The sequence below is a fragment of the Electrophorus electricus genome, chromosome 3 (genome assembly GCF_013358815.1).
Source record: "Electrophorus electricus isolate fEleEle1 chromosome 3, fEleEle1.pri, whole genome shotgun sequence".
Classification (NCBI taxonomy): Eukaryota; Metazoa; Chordata; class Actinopteri; order Gymnotiformes; family Gymnotidae; genus Electrophorus; species Electrophorus electricus.
The window spans coordinates 9,724,655-9,747,296 of NC_049537.1; the positions used below are offsets into that span (position 1 = coordinate 9,724,655).

The 22,642-nt window shown below is 37.5% G+C and overlaps 1 protein-coding gene across 2 annotated transcripts in view; it reads left to right on the forward strand.

Moving 5' to 3' along the window:
* Positions 1-22,642, forward strand: part of LOC113569668 (metabotropic glutamate receptor 4-like) — a 94,311-nt gene that overhangs the window by 26,024 nt on the left and 45,645 nt on the right. For both annotated transcript variants that reach the window (XM_026997632.2, XM_035524710.1), the window contains exon 2: positions 2,360-3,227. In XM_026997632.2, coding sequence (XP_026853433.2) covers positions 2,700-3,227 — 528 coding nt within the window. In that variant the 5' untranslated portion in view covers positions 2,360-2,699. The remainder of the gene's footprint in view (positions 1-2,359; positions 3,228-22,642) is intronic.

Sequence of the window (22,642 nt, forward strand, 5' to 3'; positions counted from 1 at the left end):
CTAATATTTCTTTATAATGGGTCCCCATGAGTTTATCATTCTCAACCTGTGTTAGCTATTGTTCACTGCAAGGGAGTGTGATGCAGTTCACCAAAATATTTCTCTGAAGGTGGTTCACCCAAAGCATTACTTAGCTCTCAACTATGGTTTATCCACCTAATTCATTATGTAAAGTACTTCCTCATATTTTATTACATTTCTTGATGAGTTTTTGCCAGCACATCAGTTTTTATCCACAGTACAAGCACCTTGTGATAGATTTACATTTACATTTACGGCATTTAGCGGATGCTTTTTTCTTAAGCGACTTACAATTGACTTGATGCAGGCTGCTTTATCCAAGGCAGCTTATCCAAACTAACTAACCCTAAACCTAACCCTAACTTATTCAGGCACCCAATACACTTCTAGTGCTATTGCTAAAAAGAGGCTTTTTTTTTTTTTTTTTTTTTTGGTTTTATTATGTTCTCAATAGTTCACAGTTTAATTAGTAAGAAAAGGGGGAAATCAACCAATGCACCTTTAAAGCTACCAACATTATTGAAAAAGTGATTTTTGTAATATTTTTCAAAACTACATATTCTTTCTACTTCCTTAAATGGTGGACTAAATATGTATTTGCAAATCAAGATAAGTAGGATGAATGACTTCATCAGTTATATCAAACCAACTTAAGCAATGAAATCACATTATTAATTTAAACTTCCACAGCGAACATCATGGATGTAGCACATGGGGTCTGGGTGGAGTGCCTGCTGTGACCAGGAGGGACAATTCCCAGAGCACTTGAGTAATAAGTGACCTTTAGCAGCAGGTGCCCGAGCATGCCCCTGCGTACCTCACTGAGATATTAGTTAAGTATTCTGTCTCTGTGAGTATTGCATGCAAATAGCACATTTCCCTACTGTTGCACAGAGGCAATTACACCTGGGAATTTAAGGGAGAAGGTGGAACATATGGACCAAGCTCCTTATTTCCAGGGGAAATATTCTCATGTGGGTTCTCTTATCAAAGCAGTGCTGAAAAAACATCTCACTGTCCTTTCTGAAGCCCTATTGTGAGTCTTTGAAGTGTTGTGCACTCTGGATTTTATTAGTAGAACAGGAAAGGTGGGAAAGGGAAGAGAGAGAGAAGGTGTGAGCAAGTCGGAATTGGTCAGCTTGGCTTAATGTAGGGATTACAGGCCATTATGGTATGCTGCTGCTGCATAACATCTGCCAGTGGAGGTTAGAATTAATTCAGAAGCTGACACTGGTAAACTGCAGCTCATTACAATAAATTACTGTTCCTCACACTCCTGCTGTAATGAAAAAATATATTACATTTGACTTGATTGACACTGACATTGATGCAACTCCTAAACACCTTTGACACCATTGCAGGCTGCTGCTGTATTTTCTGAATCAAATAACACATGCTAAATTTCTACGGCGAGTAGTGTTGAACAAGGTAAAAAAAAAAAAAGGCCAAGTACTGTATCATAACTATAAGTAACGAAGTTGTCACGTGGGCATGAAAATACATGCAAGATCAGACTGACCAACCTGACTGTCATTCTTCGAACATGTCCATATATCATCTAACATTGCTGTGTGACAGAAAATAAAACATTTAATTACTGAAGGGATCCTAAAAGGGAACCTAAGCATGTAAAGTCCATGTGAGGATTTGTATGTTTCTGTAATGAATTAATACTCATTTAATTCTCACTTGCATTGAAGGTACATTGTTTTAACAGCCTCCATCATACATCTTACAGAAATGGCCTAAGCTCATCCTTTGAAGACTTGCATAGCAAATATCAGTTTGACATCAGTATGCAGCATGAGGAATAATTTCCATCAGCACAAATCATTTTCCTTATCATACACTGTCCCTTAAGATAGATAAAACAGACAAATACCATAACAGAGAACAAATGAATCTTGGTCCGAAAAGAGAAAAGAGGTTCATCAGAATGCAGCCCTTTCATTCAGAACGGTAAGAACAGACATGTGGGAGCTAACAATCAATCCTTTCGACCTTGGGAGCCCATAGCAACCTTTTAAATTCAAGATACACAGCCACAGAAGGATTGTGTGTGTGTGTGTGTGTGTGTGTGTGTGTGTGTGTGTGTGTGTGTGTGTATGCGTGAGTGCGTGCGTGCGTGTGTATGAGAGGGAGAAAGAGACAGAGAGAGAGAGACAGAGAGAGAAAGAAACAGATTGAGAGACAGACAGACAGAGAGCAGTTCCCCGCAAGATGCTGCAAGAATTCAAGAGAAAACAGGAGAAAAAGCGAGACGCATATCAGTCCAGATGTGTCTTCCATTCTTCACTTCTTTTGTGACTCATTCCTTCTCATCATTTCTCTTTTTCAGGAAATCACTGAGGTGGGCAAAGCTCTGCTGCGTTTCGGACCTCCAGACTTTCCCTCAGAAAGGGGAGATTGAAAAACCTGAGGGGGGAAATACATATGATTAGCTTTACTAAATCACTCTGATGAAAATATTTATGGATCAGACCCACAATGGAATGACACACATCTGCTTCTAGAAATGTTTTTACTTTAAAGTGCCAATCTTGGTAGACTGATAAAACAAAGAACTTTAAAATGATTCTAGATTTCTGAGAAGTGCTGCTATTGATCATCTGATTACTCAATTCCAACATTTCTGATTAGAGAAATACAGGGACTTGGATAACAGCTAACCTTTTGCAATGTCGCCAGCCTTGTTGAGTGCAGTTAGATGGACCAGCTGTTATAGTTTATGTCTGCTGCTGGTTCTTCTTAGTCTCTTTCTTGCCACACTGGCAGCAAGACCCAAAGGCCCTGGCCATATTCATCCAAACTCCATTCGCATTGATGGAGACATCTCCCTGGGAGGCCTGTTCCCGGTGCATGCGCGGGGTCATGGTGGAAAGCCCTGCGGGGAGCTGAAGAAGGAGAAGGGCATTCACAGGCTGGAGGCCATGCTTTTCGCTCTGGACCGCATCAATAACGACCACGAGCTGCTGCCCAACATCACGCTGGGGGCGCGTATTCTGGACACCTGCTCCCGGGACACGCACGCTCTGGAACAGTCCCTCACCTTCGTCCAGGCGCTCATAGAAAAAGATGCCACGGATGTGAAGTGTCCAAACGGGGACATGCCCATCATCACCAAGCCTGAGAGAGTTGTGGGGGTGATCGGCGCTTCTTCCAGCTCTGTGTCCATCATGGTAGCCAACATCCTACGTCTGTTTAAGGTAAGCACCATGCTCAGGTCTACATGTAAACACTCATCACAAATGGCATGTAGTATAGGTTCTCCTTCCTGAAATCCTGAGGCACTTTTCACATTCTCACATCAGGTCATTTTCAAAAAGTGAATAAAAAATAATAAAAAAAGTGGATATGTTTTCCCCTTGATAATGATGCTTTCTCTTTATTTATGCTCTAATTTATATTTGTGAAATGCTGCAATACACACTGCATTACCTACAGACCTTTGATTTAGAAAGTGACATTTTCAAACATGAAACATTTCTCAAGCATGTTGGATATCTATTTTGTTATGTCAGGTAATATGTCAGGCTGATGAATGTTAAACAGCAAGGTTTTAACTCTTTGGGGAAAATTTGAACATGCAAATCATGGACATGATAATTAATTGTGTGACTGATGATTTCATTCACCTTTATACAGAACACTAGTAGAAGAAATACATTCAAACAGACTTTTGTTTATAAAAATTAACATGCCATAAACAAAGTTCTCATAATTTTTTATTGGCATATTAAGTAAAGGTTTTTAGAGAATATCTTTACTCTGTGTGTTTGTTACACATTAATCATTTAGCTAAGCCTTCCTAAAATTCCATTGTGTAAGTTTTGCTTTACCAATAGTAATAGTGAATTGGGGCAAACTTTCTGCAGATTGGCCTAACACACTTGCTATTAACAGTCTACCTGTCAGGACTCATAGTCCCAGAATATTTTTACACTAACCCACTTAATTAGTCTGAGAGCAGGGACACATGTATAATTATGAAAAACTAAACCTTTTCTTTCAGTAAAACATCAGCTTCAGCTAAAAGTGTTAGGTTTGCTTTGTTATATAATGACACATTTTTAGACCACATGAACTAGTGATCTAAAGATTAGGTCTAGTCCAACAAAGCAAAGGAGTTTTCAATAGGAAAATGCTACTTGATAACATAATTTCATATAAGAATATATCTAGTCCATGCAAGAGCTCAATGCTGATTCCTCATGGTGCAGTGAGAACAAGTCATCATTTATTGTTTTGTTTGCTACATGAATTTTGAATCATTCTAAAAGATCAAAAATGTCACATATTTTTAATGGGCTCTGTGTAGTAATTCCACTAAATTTTGTTTGCGGTTCTGATTAGATTTGCACCTGCTGTGTATGAATGATGCACAAACCTTAGCTGTGATTGTCACCTACAGCTGGTCTGGAGTCTGAGAATGATCCTTACTTTTTTATACTGTATGGACCTGAGACAAGAAAGAGAGGAAGAAGAAGAAGAAGAAGAAGAAGAAGAAGAAGAAGAAGAAGAAGAAGAAGACAGCCCTTGGATACAAATGCTGTGATAAGCCTAATTAGAGCCTACAGCTAAAACCTCTACTACTTATTGAGGGAGAGACAGTGTGGTCTGAATCAGTGCTTCCTCAGTATGATTAGATTGCACACTTTCTTATACATATGTTCGCCACTGTGCACTAACAATCAGTTCTGAGATTGCCCTCTCATTAAACTCTTTGATCCCCAACCTTCCAAACATTCTTCTTCATCAGCAATTGTGCTTTCACACCTTTTATTCGTGCTCTTCAACCTTCCTCAATCAGCCTCTCATAAGCCTGGCTCTCTTCCCTCTCCAGCTAGAGTGGTGTCCTTTCTCCGCTTTGTCAACTGTACACTTGTTTCTCTATTCTCACAGAATATGAAATCCTCCCTGCATTCAGTTATAAATGCCACTCATTCGTCCTCTTCAATCACATTATTTTACTCATGGGCAGCGTCGTTGGCTCATCCTCATCCTAAACCTCTTTTCTGGCCTGTTTAGAGCTTCTAGGGGTCTAACTGGCCCTGCTGGTGATCAGCTGGAGTTAATATTACATTTTAACAACTGTCAGGCTCCAGTACGTTCTATTACTATACATCATGGCACTTACAAGATAGAGACTGAGAGATAGAGATAGCAAAATTATTAAATCTTGCAGTCTTTTTGGGTAAAGAAAATTCTTGCCAAACTATTAGACTATGGGTCCTTTCTGTTATGCTTGAGCAGGCTTTACTAGATTAAACAGTAAAGCTGTAAATGAGTTGATGTCTCACTGCATTCATTGAAGGAGCTGGAGCGAAGTGTTTACTGAGGGGCAGACAGATGATTTTGCATAGAGGAAGAGCGTACTTCAGTCTCATCTAGTTCCCTCTGAGTTTTAAGCTCTCTCATCTAATTCTATCATTCTGTTTATCTCATTGGCTTATCAAACATGGATTTTGAAGCATCAGAGAGAATGAAAATGATTGCATGACACCTTGATACACATATAAAATCTCGCACATAAACACACACACACACACACACATCTTTCACTAGCATAGTCTGACAAGCTTAGAAAAAACCTGCCTCCTCAGCCCTGGGGTGCGATAGGTGCCCTGCTCTTTGCCTGATTAATATTTTAAATAAGCATCACATAACAGCTGGGTGCTACAAATTGCACCTCCTTGGCTCTTCTTGCTGAACTCATCAGAACACTTAATTGAAAAAGCTTAAGATAGAGCAGTTATGGGCTTGTTCTGTTGGGGTAGGACTTCTTAATATGTGTTCTATCAGCATCATAACACAGAGACATGAGTCATTATTACCATGTGACAGATGTTATCTGTTAAGGTTCATTTTTAAAAGTACTATTTCATTTCATGCTCATTTCTGAAACAGTAAAATAGATATTTGGTCAAATACATGCATACACATAACACACATTATACACATATAATATGCATAAATGACAGGTGGAACTATTTACTAATATTAATAAAGCAGCATGAGCCAGTGACAATAGCTAGCTAAAAAAAAGCTCTTACTCTTACAAAAATTCTCTATCTGAATGAAGTTCGATCATCCATAAACATATTTTGAAAGCAGTAGGGGTATTGAAGTAGGGGTTTTGTGAATGATGCTGATTAAACATACCAAATTTATGCTGTCATCTTAAACAGGAAATTATTTAAAATGGCACTGCATTTTTCATAATACATGCAAACTATGACAATAAACATATATATTTTATTCATTGATAGTGACATTGACTAATAATTACAGCCCTATATTTAATATATTTAAGAAATATTTTTCAGTTTCTACCAATTTTTTATTTTGACCATGTGCTACCATGTAACAAAAAAGACAACAAAAATACTAAATTCATTTGAAAAATCTCTTCAAAACATATATAGCAGACTCAGTTAGTCACTGTGAAAATGCGATCTTAACATTTTCTAAGATATAAAAATAAATAAATCTTTTAATATAAATAGCATGCACATTTTACATTTTATATGGTCATATCTTTACTGGACAACTTTTTTTGTCATAAATGTATGCAATATCTTTATATTTAATATACATTGCCTGGCCAAAAAAAAAAGGTCACCACCTGGATTTAACTAAGCAAATAGGTAAGAGTCTCCCATTGGATAATTACTACATGGGTGATTATGTTTCAACTGGCAACAAATTATTTAATCCTAACTGATGCAGTGAGTAGCTTCTCATTTGTTAAACAACCATGTCGAAAGACACATCCTGTGGTCGTGGAAAAGATGTTAATCTGTTTCAGAAGGGTCAAATTATTGCCATGCATCAAGCAGAGAAAACATCTAAGGAGATCACTGAATCTACTGGGTTAAGAACTGTTCAACACATTATTAAAAATTGGAAGGACAGTGGGGAAACATCATCTTTGAGGAGGGAAAGTGGTCAGAAAAAAATCTTGAATGATCGTGATCGGCGATCACTTAAATGTGTGGTGAAAACAAATCGTAGAAAAACAGCAGAACTCAGGGATATGTTTAATAGTGAAAGTAAGAGCATTTCCACACACACAATGCGAAGGGAACTCAAGGGATTGGGACTAAACAGCTGTGTAGCCTTAAGAAAACCACTTGCCAGTGAGGCTAACCGGCAAAAACGTCTTTAATTTGCTAGAGAGCATAAAGATTGGACTCTGGAGCAATGGAAGAAGGTCATGTGGTCTGTTGAGTCCAGATTTACCCTGTTCCAGAGTGATGGGCACATCAGAGTAAGAAGAGAGGTGGTTGAAGTGATGCACTCATCATGCCTAGTACCTGCCATATAAGCCTGTGGGGGCAATTCTATGATCTGGGGTTGCTGCAGTTGGTCAAGTCTAGGTTCAGCAACATTATGTGCCCAAAGAATGAGGTCAGCTGCCTACCTGAATATACTGAACGACCAGGTTATTCCATCAATGGATTTTTTTTTCTTCCCTGATGGCACGGGCATATTCCAAGATGACAATGCCAGGATTCATCGGGCTCAAATTGTGAAAGAGTGGTTCAGGGAGCATGAGACATCATTTTCACACATGGATTGGCCACCACAGAGTCCAGACCTGAACCTGATTGAGAATCTTTAGGATGGGCTGGAAAAGACTTTGCGTAGTGGTCCAAATCTCCCATCATCAATACAAGATCTTGGGGAAAAATTAATGCAGCGCTGGACAGAAATAAATGTTGTGACATTGCAGAAGCTTGTGGAAATGATGCCACAGCGAATGCGTGCCATAATCAAAGCTAAAAGCGGTCCAACGGAATATTAGCATGTGTGACCATTTTATTTTGGCCAGGCAGTGTATTTCTGTACTGTGAAGTTAGATTGAAAGAAATATAGACAATCTACAACACTAAGGAGATGCAACAACAGCTCGCAGTAAATTAGTGGCCATGTGACTTGATGACTCTGAGGCAGGGAATTGTACAGTGCCCTTATGAGAGAACATTAGGCAGAACTTAAAATGTGGCATCTGCACTAAAACCTTTGTGCACACTCCTCAAGTTCTTCTAAGGGTGGCTTTCACTTCGTTAATAAAGGACTGTTGTACAGTTCAGTATATGCAATTTTACTTTAAAGTAGTTCCAGAAGTTTTACATTGCTTATATTATGCACATCAAGGCCTTACCTTTGCTTCTATCTACAAACATTAAAACAGTTATATGTATAGCTAGTTGGCCTTGCTGTCCTTGTATGATCATGCTGTTTTCCGAAAGTTGCCTGAGACTACATGGCCATATACATTTCCTTTACTTTCATTTTTCCAATCTTTTGACTTTAACTCTGAGCAGTAGCTTGCATCAGGCCAGTTGAATTGGTCATGTTCTAAGGTTATAAATAGATTTCTACCTGACAATGTCTCATCCTCCCAAACTGTGATGTTTAACTGCAGATGATTTTTGTCACTACATGGTATTTCATAGCAGTGTAGTTGCTGAAAGATTCTTTCACCCTCACCCTTGGCTGCTTTAACCTGTCAAGTGGTCAGCTGGGACAAGGGGAAGCTTTCTGTTGAATGAATAGTCCTGACCAAACTAATTTATAACTGCTTTTTCCTGCTAAGATATTAGAAGAAGAAGGGTCTCATGACAGAGGCTTTACAATTCTTTGTGGATAGTTGTTTTAGCTTAGATTTGGTTTGAATATTTTGCAGGCTTTTATTTGGTGACCAAATTTAAAACAATCAGTAATGACTACAAGGAGGATTACAACCTTATAAGATGTTATCGTCCTTTCCCCCAATTACCATTTTATCAACTGAACATTTTTCATCAGGAAAAGCTATGAATGTGATTGTAGTTTGAAAATATTAGGTCTAGAGCTTTATTTTTTGAGGTTGTGTTATTCCATTATTTTTTATTCAGGTTTATCAAATGTTTAAATGCCAGACACTGAAAACATCCGTTGCATATTTATGAATCACCATGCCTTCAAGCCTGTACATTTCTATGTCTAGGATTTCAAACCTTGTCATTTTGCTGCCCTCGGTTTGTTCTAATTCATCTGTGTTGTCACTATGAGTAGTATTTTTATTTTTTTAATTTTTAAATATATATTTGTGTCTGTATAGCAGAAAAATAAGGCTGTGCTATATATTGTGCATCAAAATTCATATTACCAGGCAGTTTTAATTTTATGCAATATCAACACCATAGCTCAGTCTTTTCATAGTTATTAATGCTGCATCACACCTTATTTAGTCTACTCCAGTTCATGGCTTTGTTATACAGAACTCCTATTAGTCCAACATTTCCATGAAGCATACCCATTCCAGAATTTGGAAGACACTTTGTATTCTAGTGTAATACTTTTATTTTCTTTTCCCTTGGGATGAGTTACTCAGAGTTACTGCTTTCTCAGTTCTGACTGATGAGGGCTTTTACCTCTTGGCAGAGAAATGGAGCATTTGACTCTTTGATTATACTGACACAGACTTGGCATACTTTTCCTAAAAGGCTCCATCACAATCAGACTCAATATAATTGGGAATCCATTTGTTAATGAAATTTACCCACTCTGTGGGAAGGTCTCTGACTCCTGGTGAATGAAAGCTAATTAAAGAGCTGAGGGATCGGTTTGGGGCCAGTTAACATCATAGAGACTATATGGGGTTTTACCCACCCACACTAAAAATGAACAGGTAGGTCATTTAAAAATGTTTCTTCAATTTATTGCAACCAAAATATTGAAACTAACTCTGTGAACATGGATCACTTTAATGTATTTAAATGTAATGAATCATCATTGAACTAATATAATATCATTTATATTGGCTACAATGGCTATATAAAAGCAATTCTTCTGAGTTTTTGTATTTATGTTGGGTAGTTCAAAAGCAGTTGGTGTGGTGCATTGTCGTGAGCTATTACCATGGTTGAGAAGAACTGCCTGTGGATTATTTTTAGTTAAGGGTTCAGCTCTCAGGGTAGTCTCAGGAGGTGCCATTTCCCCTGTAATGTCTTCCTTATTGCTTTCTCGTAGTTTACTCACATCAGTCCTTCTGACACTTCCCAAACTTGTTTCTAATCAATGCAATAAATGGTGCTGTGCCTTGACTCTTCTTGTTTTAGGGCTTTCTGGCTGACTTTCACCATAGATAGAATAAGCAATAGAAAAGTAATAGTGGTGTAAATGATATTTTAAACACCTGGTTTATTTAAAACAATAAATTCAATGTCAAAAACCATTAGTAGTCTTTAGCCCCATTCGGTCTACAAGTAGTAATGTCAAGAGTTTCTGAGGAGTTAATACAGGAGCAGAAGGCAGTGCCACTAATCTGACTATCTGCCTATTGAGTTGTAATAAAACCATATGTGAGACTGATATGGACATCACTGTGCCTATAAATAGTATATTGCAGATGCAGTGCTTAGCAATATGAAGATATAAATGCATGTAGTGATATAGTCTTTGTTTAATAGAATATCATATCAGGCATTCTATATTAGAAGGACCAGCAGTTTGTTTGTAGGTTTAAGAGGTCTGAATGTGCTGAATCCTTCCTGGCACTAGGGTATAAAGGAGTTCTTTTCTCAAAGGCAATGCTCTACTACACTTGTCTGGGACTACAATGAAATTACCTAATAGCCTGAGATTAGTTTCAATTTACACCCCATCTCAAGTTTGTCAGAGTGATCATGTCCCTCAAAATACACTGAGTTCAAAACCAGGTTACACTTCTCATCTTTTGGAAAATCTCCAAAAGTTTTTTTTTTTTTTTCATAAAAATGCAGTTATTCTGATCATGAAACAGCCAAGCATACAGAGACCTGGTCATAGGAAGAACATTGTTGGGTGTAAAAAAACAAATAACAAATTAATCATCTGTGTTGAATAAAAATTGAATTGTTATCTTTCCCTAGCCTCTTTAGATTAGATTGAACTCACATAAGCATGTAGCAAAAAAGTCCTTTGTAAATGTGGCCCGTTTGTGTTAATATTGTGGCTGCAATATGTAGCAATATGAATACTTCAATAATTTGACCATCAATATTGAGAAAAGACAAACTGGGACACCACCCTCAACCAGTGTCAACTCATAAAAGTTGTAAGTTTGACAACATGATTATTTCTTGTTTACCCAAAATTAGAATACCACTCTTGAATCACCAGAATTGCTGCTAAGAGTATGTTTATTGAATAAACATAGATAAAAAAAAAGAAAGAAAGCATGCGAAAAATTGCATAAGGGAATTTGAGAAATATGTTGATAATGGCCAGAGGTATAGAAACCACTAACCTGGAGCAATAGCAAAATAAACATCATAAACCACATTCAGCCAAAATAGATTCAGGGTGAATCAAACAAACAAATAAAAAAACAAAAACAAAAAGGGAAGAAAAATTAAAGGAATCAAATAAGTAAAAGATGTATTATCACAGTAACGTAGGAGAGGGGCTAACCAGGCCAGAGTGCACTGTTTAGCAGATGGAAGAAATCCAATTTTCTAATCCAATTTTGATGTATAAACATTGAAATTAAATATTGATACCAACTGGTAACATAAAAAGGAAATGTCTGTCCTTACAAATCGTCAGGATCGACCATGTTGAACTGTCTGGATGGTACTGGGAGAGTCTGGTTTCCGTCGCACTGCAGGCTCAGCCCTGCATGAGCAATGTAGGCCAATGATGAGCCGACTTTCCTTGATCTGCTGGACTGGCTTTCCAGAGCTGGCTCTGTCAGAGAATCGGAGGCCTTTCTAACTAAGCCTTTCAGAAGCAGGGGTCTTGGTATCAGTGGTCCTGTTAGTTGTTCTTACTTTTGTGGATGATTCTAGAAATCGCTGGCCACATGATAAAACTTCAGTCTCAATCAGCACAAGGAAAGATGGGTTTGCTTGATCAAAGTCATAGGTTGTGATGAGCAATTCCTAATGAGCACAAACTGAGGATAAGAAATTAAACAAAAACAAACAAAAATAAATTAAATAAAATAACATGAGACTTGAGTCTGTTGTAATCACTTAGGAAGAGGCTATTGGCTTATTTAAAAACAACAAACAAACAAAAAAAACCCTGGCCTCGCAGACGCCTCGCTTCTAACCTCTAGACTTGGGACCCCAACACCTTCCTTCTCTGCATCCCTTCCTCCTTATATCTCAACTCTCTACTAGACAGGGGTGTCGAACGTTTATCAGGTACATGCCAAAGAAAGGGGATGCCTTGGTTCATGCATATTCAATACCCTTTGTTTTCTCGATAAGGAAAAAAAAATGTATTGCATCCTCATACAGTTCAGCACAAATTAAACATACAAAATAATCATACATTTTTAAAACAATTTCATACCTTATTGCCTTTACAAATAACAGTGTCAAACACTATGATGGATGAAGTGTTTGGAAAATCTAATTCCTTTCCTACTTTCCTGAAGCTGCAACTACTGACCTTAATGTATTTTGTCTAATTGGTTCATATAAGATTTCTAGTAAACACAAGTAGGAGTGGTTAACAATTTGTTTACAATAAACATGAGGTAAGCAACATACAAGGAAATTGATTATGATGAATAATGAAAATTAATAATTAATTAATTTTGCCTACGAAGCCAAAAATGGACCAGCCCCTCCATACATAATGTCACTGGTCAAAGCCCTATCCATACCTCGAGTACTTAGAACCTCAAGTATGGCTCAGCTTGAAATACCATGCTTGAAAACTCATGGAAGACAAGCAGTGAGGATATTCTCTGTCCTGGCTCCTAGATGGTGGAACGAACTTCCGCTTGCTGTCCGGAAAGCGAAGTCCCTTGCAGTCTTCAAACACAGACTGAAGGCCCATCTATTTGTGGATTATTTAAATGACCACTGACCCTGCTCCTATGTTGACTAACTAAAACTTTAGCAATTATTGTAGGTTATTGTTTATTGCACTGATGTTGACTGCCCTATGATAATAATGAACAAGTAATGAAGAGAATAATGAAACAATGGACAATTATCAAATCATAGAAACAAACATCACAGTTTGAAGATTATATTAAGATAGCCATGCATTACTGCAAGATTATATTAAGGTATCCATACATTACTGACCTATTACCGTTTGACATCATAGTAGGCACTAGTTAAAGTCAATTACCTTGTAAAGCTGTAGGAAAAGAAACATATCTGTAAAACATCTCTGTGGGATAAAAGAAGTTGAGGGATAAAAGTCTGATGGAATTTAAGGTTGTAGTTCCTTGGAGTACAATAGGCTGGTAGAGGGTTAATGTAGTCCCACCTGGATCTATGACAAGTCAGATGGTCAGCCAGAAATGATAAGACCTGAGTTAGGCTCAATTTATATCTCTTGCTATATGTTGTGGTGCCAGAGGGATTTTGGGAGAGAGGCAGGAGGGGAAGACCTTAACAAGCCAAAGTTCTATCAGAGGAATAAAGTGTAATCTATCTATCTCTACAAATGTGATGAAAATCTTGCAATAATTTTATTCATGTAAATCCCATAAATGGATTACTTTATTTAAAAGATTACAATCACCATAGGTATAACTGCATAACTACCAAGTCATCTGATTTTACAAAATAGATGTTAATATTTAGAGTTAGAGTTTTTTTTCAAGTTGGACCCATGCATTTACTCAATCAGACTGCTGTCTTAAAGCATGTTCTTCATTTTAACTACATCATGATGAGCTTTCAAAGTTGTGTATCCTTGAGTACAAAACACTTTGTCAGCTGAGCCAATATTTCTTATACTACAGAGAAAATGAAATGTATTTCCAGAACAAAGCCATACTGTGCTAGATAATTGTGTTAAATAAACCTGACTTAACTGTGAATATTGACTGCTAACCATCAAATGAAGGTAACGCGAGTCTACCATTACTACATCCTATGTGTACAGTTCAAAGTGAGTACAACACTAAAGATATAATTTTATGATGCACCAGTATTGTGAAAAAATCCTACTAATGCAATATGGACTTACATCAAATAAGATAATTAAGAAAAGTATGTGCGGACATGAAACAAGAGCACATTGATCTTAATTTTCTCATCTTTCCAGCTGTCTGGATATAAAATATAAAATATATGAAATGCAAAGCTTGTAGCTTTGTATCTTAGACTGTATCTGCAAGTCTAAATCAATCTGGTGATTATGCAAGTAAGAAAATTAATAAAAATGCACAATTTACAGTTTGTAGCACGCAATGACAAGACAGCTTGAACTATGAAGCTTTGTAAGTGTGGGAACTATTTTATCACCAGGCAAAAGCATAAATATTTATCCCAATTTGCTGTAAAGTAAGCTATGTGCAACAAACCTTTTTCATTTCATAAATATATTACAAGTCATCTACTGCTGGAAAACAACCTCCAAGCAGTGGCATGTCCAGTGTAATTTTTCAGAGTGGCCCCCAAAAGTCAAACTTGACACATGCATCATACCAGCATATCGTTTTATATACAAAGACTTTAATTGTTTTTGCTATATCATGTAATCTACACACTTTTTTTTTTACTCAGTAGCATTAATAAATCCTTGAGAAAGGTCTAGAGCCAAACTGTCCCCCACATCTCTAACTCCATCTCCACCTAACCCCCATGTACTTTAACCCTGTCCGCATTCCAAATTTCCCCAGCATCCCTAACATCATCCCCAATTCTGCCCATTCCTGACATCCCTAACACCATCCCCACCCTACTTCACCATCCTGACATTGCTAGCACCATCCTTACCCCCCACCCCCATCCCTGCTGTACATAACAAAACCCAAACTGGTTCATAAGTGCTAGCTGAGGACAGTCCTGGTGTGGTCCTAATATTCCAATAAGCATGCTTGCTTGACTGCCCACTGACACAGATTCACAGCCTGCTATGCTGCTCAAGTTGAATATAATGGTGCACGGTTGGACAATTTAATTGTAATTGACTGGACAATTTAAATTGTAATTAACAATTTAACAGTATATTTTGCTTTGGACCTATGGATGATGATGCTGTTGAAAATAATTTTGTAATTCATGCACAAAATAAGCCTGGTGCTGACAGAATGGTAGATTTAGGGTTACATCTCTGGACAGTGAAAATTGCACAGATTGCCTGTACCTTAGGCTAGCACTGAATACCATTTATTTTTCCTGTAGTTAATATCAGTGTTACCTGATCTAATGACTGTTTTGATACATTTGTAATTATTTGGTGATTCTGCAACATACATTTTTGGTGTCACTGGCGTGCCTTGATATGTATAAGAGAGTGATCTAAAAGATCAAATTTAGGTCTGCTTAGAATTGAACAATCACTACAGTATATTGATTCATGTATACAAACATTACTAGATATTTTTCACTTGCTAGCTATGATGCTAAAAGAGGGTGAGAAACTGGAACACAAGGTATGTGGCAGGGACATGAGATTTTTGAATGATACATAGAAACCATCCATTTAACATGGGAAGGGGAGAAATACTGGCACAGTGGAAATAGTATTGGAGTGGTATTCAATGATATTAATTCACCCAGAAGAGCAGGATTAACCCAGTTAATAAGATAACATAACTTTAGGGAAGCAGCAAGGATGCAAAAGAGCAATCTTTATGTAAATTCACACCCAGTAATACATTGACTCTAATGTTTTTAAATATAATACATAAATAGAAGTAAAACATTCTCGGGCATTGAAAGATGTCTTTCTTTATCACTTTATTAAGTTAGGAGATTGTTTTATCCACCACAGTGTTGCCTAACTCCTCACAAGCAGCCGTTCCTTAGTGTTCCTTCACCAAGTCTTCTTATCATGCATGGATACTGAGAGGATGAATATTTTTATTTGACTCTATATTTAAATCCTGTAAAGTGCGAAATAGTAGGAGTGCAGCTGGAGCTTCCCAAATTTACAATGTCATCTTTTGACTTAAAGTAATGTTTTGGTTTCCTGCAGATTACGTAACTGACCTTGAAAAACCAAGTTTATAATTTCTGTAATAGTTCTCAGGCTTCCTGCTGTTTGTTTAAGTGTGAGTCATTCTTTTCATGTGAATCTCCAGATGACAGCAGTAGTTAGAAAGCATATGCAGCACTGGCAGACAATCAGGAAATTGTTTCCTAGCCACTTTGCTTAAGATCGGTTACTCTGCTTTTGTTTAAATTTTAACATCTCATAGTGATCTAAAACCAGCTGTCATATTTTAAAAGTACAGTTTTAACATATGCATGGAAAGCATTGATTCTTAATAACCTTAATCTCTCTTTCTGTACGTGCAATGGCCCGATTGCTGCAGGGCGCAGAGCAGGATGCACAGACTCCCTTGACAGAGACAAACGGAGACAGACGTTTATTGACATACGTATACAACAGGGGCACTCACATCTAACGTAAATGTTGAACACAGACACGAACAAAGGCAAAGTGAACAGTGGCAATGACTGACATTGATGCACACACCATCAGGGGTTTAAATACATAAACCCCCTAACCAGAACAACATTAACTAGGCGCAGGTGTGTGCAAAACATTTAGACGTCATTACAATCATGACAAAACCAAGAAACTCTCACTGCAGGCGGCGGGCCGTACCACATGACCAGTAAGAGGGGAGCAATCGATGACAGTATGGCTGTTTTGATTATCTAGATGTTTTTCAGTGTAGCTGAATAGAGAAGCTAGAAGAGCAATACATGTTTGTTGGAAAGAGGTCATTTAAAGTGAGTATGAAGCTTGATAAAGAGTTGTGGAAAACAATTAATACACTCCTCATTCAATTCCAAGCTTTCTTTGGTTGTGCATTCCTTAGAATTAAAGACTGTGACTGAGGAGCTGTATCTGTCACTATTAAACACTTCAGCAAGGAAAAGAAAGCAGAATGAAGATTAACAGTCTCATTGAACACTATCTCTGGTGTGCCCAGTTCTCTTCAGGGCCATTAGTTGAGTTGTGATAGTCAAGCCCAATGAGTCCTGTTCACACTGACAAGCATCGATAGCATACTTACTGAAACTTATTTCTCCACTCTTCATTGTCGTTTATAGATATGCTCTTTGTTGGGATTCACCATCAGTATTTTCTGGTGTGTTTACAACCATACATCATTAAGTATGCATCAGATTGTTTGCTTGATTGTACATTTGCTGACTGCTTTTATTAGAGGATGGAAAGAGAGTGGTTAAATGATAAGAATTTGTCATGGCAGAACAATAGTGCTTGTCATGTCACAGGGCAACAGGGAACCCTTGGAGTGGTGTTAGTAAATTACTGACATTACACAATATTTTCTAGATTTACTTATTCTCATCTGAGTAGAAGTCTTTACCACAAAATAAGTATATTCTTTACTGATTTTCCTTAGGTCACCAAATGGGGTCGGATTATATCAAATAGAGCATCCTGACTCACAAAAACACTTTCATGTGTAATTTTCTTCAATAGAGCTTTTCAAGGACTTCACTGTTCCTCTCACACTATTCCTATAACAGGTCTCCGTGGAGACAAATGACCCTGTGTTGCATTGAGGGTGTTTCTGTCTAAGAGCTACACCTTCAGTAGCTCAACAACCAAAGACAATGCCATTACACTGAACACTCCCACTGTTACCAAAAGCATGCATGCCAAAATTAGGGCCTGTGTTTTAGTAAAGATGGATAGCTCTGTAATTCTACTAGATAAGAGATTTTATCTTTGGCGATATTATGCAAGCCATTACAGAAGAAAACATCAAATGTGCTGATGTTTGCTTGCGTGGGACGAGACCTAAATTCACAAAATGCAGACTTAGACAGCAAGAGAGCAAGTTTATTATTAAGCTTTTACGTAGAATGAATATTGTAAAGAACTCTGTGAGTTTACAGCATTTAGATAGACTTTGACAGGGAAATGGCATTTTCCTCAGTTTTGACTGATGCTGTGCACTGCTGCAAAAAAGCAGTGGAAAAATAACATCTGAATAAGGGACTCAGGAAATGGTTCAGTAAGAACATTGCTTGTATTGTAATGGTGTCTGGTGTGCTGATAGCCACCAAGCACACCAGAGACCAGGCACTGCTCTGAGAGCTGCTTTTCAAAACAGAAATTGCCTAGCTGGGTTTCAGAGGTACGATGCTTTTGTAAGTCTCATCCATGAACACATACTTCAGAGATACTTCCATTACTGTTTAAAGGTAAACATTGTAAGTTCATAGTGTGGGCCAGTTACTTTGACAACTATTACTTCATGTATTTTTATTCTTGATCTTGAATTATTTTATTATAATTAGACAAAAATGACACTTACTTTGCTACCACTCCACTTAATGTACTATAAATATCTCTTTTAAAGCTCTAGCAAATCATGCAATCATGTAATCTTAGCTCAACCAGGCTGTAAGCACACAACTGAAACAATATTCTGCATGCCCTGTGTAAGATCAATAGATTGTGTCATTTTCTCTTTATTAGCTTAGTATCTGGATGATTAGTGAAAGCCTGGGTACTAATTAACCTAAATACTTAATTTTTAAATCATTGATGAGAGGTCTTGAAAAGGAAGTATGTGATCATTTCATTTTGACCTTTATTCCACATGCGTTGTTGATTTCACATAACAAAGGTGATATGCATAATCAATGTATATCTAGGCAGTTTTTGACAAATAGTTACTGGTGGACTGATATATTCTTCACTACCAAAAGTGAGGACTTTTATATTGATTCCATCATGTTATGGTTTGCTGTTAGGCATATACACCAATGAACCCTGTAATAGCTCTGTTCCAGATGAGCAGCTTGAAGTGTCTATTGGACAACCTTTGTCATCACTGCAACACATAAATAAGAAAAGAACCTTTCTGGAGAGATACCTAATATAATGTAGCAGCATATGAAACATAAAATCCAAGTTAAACCCTAACATCATTTTAGGAAAAGAGTGTGACTAGCTAGCTCTGTGGGGGTAAGGTATTTAAGTTGTTTAGTAATACTGTTGAAATCAGTATTTATGAAATTTGGGAACTGGATTAAGTGTTGATTTATAACATGTCTACATGTTCATGCATATGAATACAGAAATGCATTATGCAGTTTAATTTAGAAGATGTGATTTAATTAGACTAAGGTAATCACACACAGGGTATGCTTTACCTTTAGGCTACCCAGTTTCATTTTGGCTCTATCATTTAGAGGAGCCAACATGTTTGCATAAAGAATTACTGATACATTCAGATCATTGCTATTTCAGAGCCTTTATCCTAAAGAATGGGGGAAGTATTAAAACTATAAATATTTAATTTGGTGCATCATGTGGAGATATTTCTACAAACAGCTGCCAAAAGTTTTGCCTAATACACTTACCCCAGTTTCTCTGTATGTGATTAAGTTAAATGTGGCTACAATATTTTACCTCTAGTGCTTACAGCCCCATAACTTATGCATTATGCTGCTGGTAGTAAGATCAGTGCTTTGTGCTGTATAGGACCTTAAATTATTATATATTCTGTTCTTATATTTAGAAAAAAATGCCACTAACTATGCTACCATTCCACATAATGTATTATAAACAATACATTCAAAAGATGCCTATTATTATATATGTTAGGAATATATACCACTGAACTGAGAACACAATCATGATCTGTCCACAGCAGATCAATACAGGTTCAGGTTTTCATCTTTACCATATTAGATTTGTGTTTGTAGACATGCAATCAACAAAAGATCTGACAAATATCCAAATATCTTGACAGATACACCTGCCCACCTGTCTAAGTATAGATACAGGGAGAAGGAGACTCTCAGAATGACCAAGACTTGGCTGCTTTCCATCCAGCCAAATGTCTATCAGGGGACAGATGAGGCTGTCTCTTGTTACAGCTCATTATCCATTGACTCTGATGTCATCTATGCTACTGAAATCAGACACTGTGACTTCAGACTGTAGGTATAATTTAGCAATAGGAGATGAAAAGATTCTGATTAAAAGAAGCAGCCTTTCATTCTTTCTTTCAATTTTGTATTCATCACTGGATGTTAGATATCATGTTTATTTATATACCCTCAATAATATATTGTCAGTAAATGTATAGGCTACAAGCCTTTACTTGCCCTAATCCACAGTTACATCCCACAGATCGTTCATGTTTACAGCAATGATAAACAAAGCCGGGTTGTATAATAAAGTGTGCCCACGAGTCCTTTCAGAAATCTAGGCAAATAGGTAGCTGCCCATCAGTGAGGACCATCAAGCCTGGGGTCGCTGTTGCCTCCCTTTGGATTCTGTCTAATTTCATGTGGCGCAATCTCAGTACCGAAGCCTGGGCAGTGAGCCGAGGGAGAGCCGATTACACATGAATCTGGAGCATCGTAAATAAAGAGGAGCTTGTAAATAGCCTCCCGAGCCTCGTTTTCTCAGGCTCTTACACACTGCCATGCCCTGCCCCCCACACACACACTATCATGTACCCTCTCAGATAGTGCCTTTCAGTTGCCACATCAACTCTCACTATAGTTCCTAACTCAGTTTAAGACCTCTGTATTACCATTTATTCAGCTTGCAAGTGACAACATGGATATATCAGTTATATGCATGCTGATTTAAGCAGAGGTCAGGGTGGAGGAGCAGCAGAGGAAAAGGTGTTTATTACAGTTGTCATATTGACATTGCTTCATCAAAATGCTGCATCAGTCTGAATCAAAGATGACAAACATCGTCAGTCAGCTTTCATGTATTAAAACACTTTCAGCTTTGCAGTTAGAACACAGCATGGTGGTTTCTGTCAACACAAATTGCACTCCAATGATCCATATTCCTATTTTTTAGTTCCCCCAGTACTGCAGCCATATTAGCATATTAGTCCATTCAGCATGATACTGACAATATAGTCCATACACTTCTTGTTCTGGGCTATTAGGTTCTATCTTCCTATAGTGGAGAACTGCCCTTTATACAATCTATGGCCCTGTGTTCTCTAAACTGTTTCACTCAGAGGGCAAACTAATTGCGCATGATCCATGTGATTTACTATATGACAGGATTGCTATTCACCCTTACAATGTGACGTTTTTTTCTGTCTGAAAATTTGTGAATGAAAATTTTGAGAGTCAGAAAAGGACATTGTAGAACTGTAGATTTATGTTTAATTGTTTTATGTTGTGGCTCAAAGCTAGCCAAAGATGGAGTGAATAGTGAACCCTGTCTTTGTAGTTTCATCTTATGGTTCTGATGCTTGTTTTTGTACCCCCTGAGCTATTTAGTGTCTTCTGGGTTTGGGGTCATAGTAAAGGGATCTCATTTGGTAAATAATGTATTTGGACTATTTAAAATAAAAATAGCAGTTTCCATTTTTCCTCTTCAAATGAGCTTTAGTGACCTATCTGATACAAAACATTTGCATGATACTGCTCTCTGTGGCCTTTTTAGCTGTGTGCTTGGGTGAGCACTCTTGGCCAATGGTTTACATGAGCTGGCTGTGCATGTAATATTAGAGCCATTTAATTAATTCGGCCTGCTTTGTCATGCCTAGCTGCTCATTCTGGGGCTTCTACCAAGAGGCAGAACACTCTGTTTGGTCAAAGATGCAGAAATAGCAGACAGTGGAGTTCAGCTTTTCCTTATGTGGAAATGGTGGGAATAAAATTCAAAAGGGTATGGAGATTGAGTTTGGTTCAATTTACATGCTAGAGAATCTCTGAGACTTTCTGTGTTCCTGATTAGAGGAGTCTAATACTGCCCTTGAATAAACAGAGATCAGTTTTACAGGTCTACAAAGCTGTCTGCTGTCATGACAAACTACATAGTGCAGTTTTACCAACTGTGTGTTTGCTTTTATATGTCCCCCTGGAGGATATACAGTTGACTCTGACCTCAATCTTTCAGAGAGGACAGAATTTCAAATTGAAAAATACCTCCTCAAAGTGGAAGCCTGTGGTCTTTCCCGTTGATTTTAAGATTACTGGGGAACTAAACTTCAGATTAAGTTCAAGTACATTTGATTTTAAGATTACTGGACAAATAAACTTCAATTTAAGTTCAAGTACATTTTTTGGTGATTTGCCCATAATATCTACTGCATAGATTTGCTGAAATGCAGTCACAAGAAACTGAGTGCCTTTAGCTTTAGTCTTACAAGCATTACTTCAGTTCTTTTAAAAAGATTTCGCTGATACCTATAAAATGCATCATTGCATTTAGACCTGCATGAGTCTTAGTAACATCCGCTATGGCTGGAAAAACTGTGTTTAATGGAAAATAAAAGGACCATGTTCTTTTTAATGGGATTTAGAGCTATTAATCATGGCAAGAACTAGTGCTGGTCCTGACTAGGGCTGGAACACAGTTGTAGGTAGAGTTCATTTCACCTAACTTTGATAGTTAGAACCCCTTCCCCCCATGTCACTGTGATAATGCATCATATCAGGCAGGTCAGGCTTTATACCGAAATCAGCCACAGTTGTATTACTGCTGCATCATGTGGCTACCTAATGTTCTCTTCACTTTAGGTAAAATTACTCAATATAATGCATAGGTCTTATATTCTCTGCTGCAGGAAAAAGAAACGTTGTACTTTTCCTTACTTCTCGCTTATGCACATCTCAAACGATTTGTGTTTAATATTTCCAAGACCTCAAAATGCTAATAGTCATGAAGAATATTTCATGGCAAGACAAAT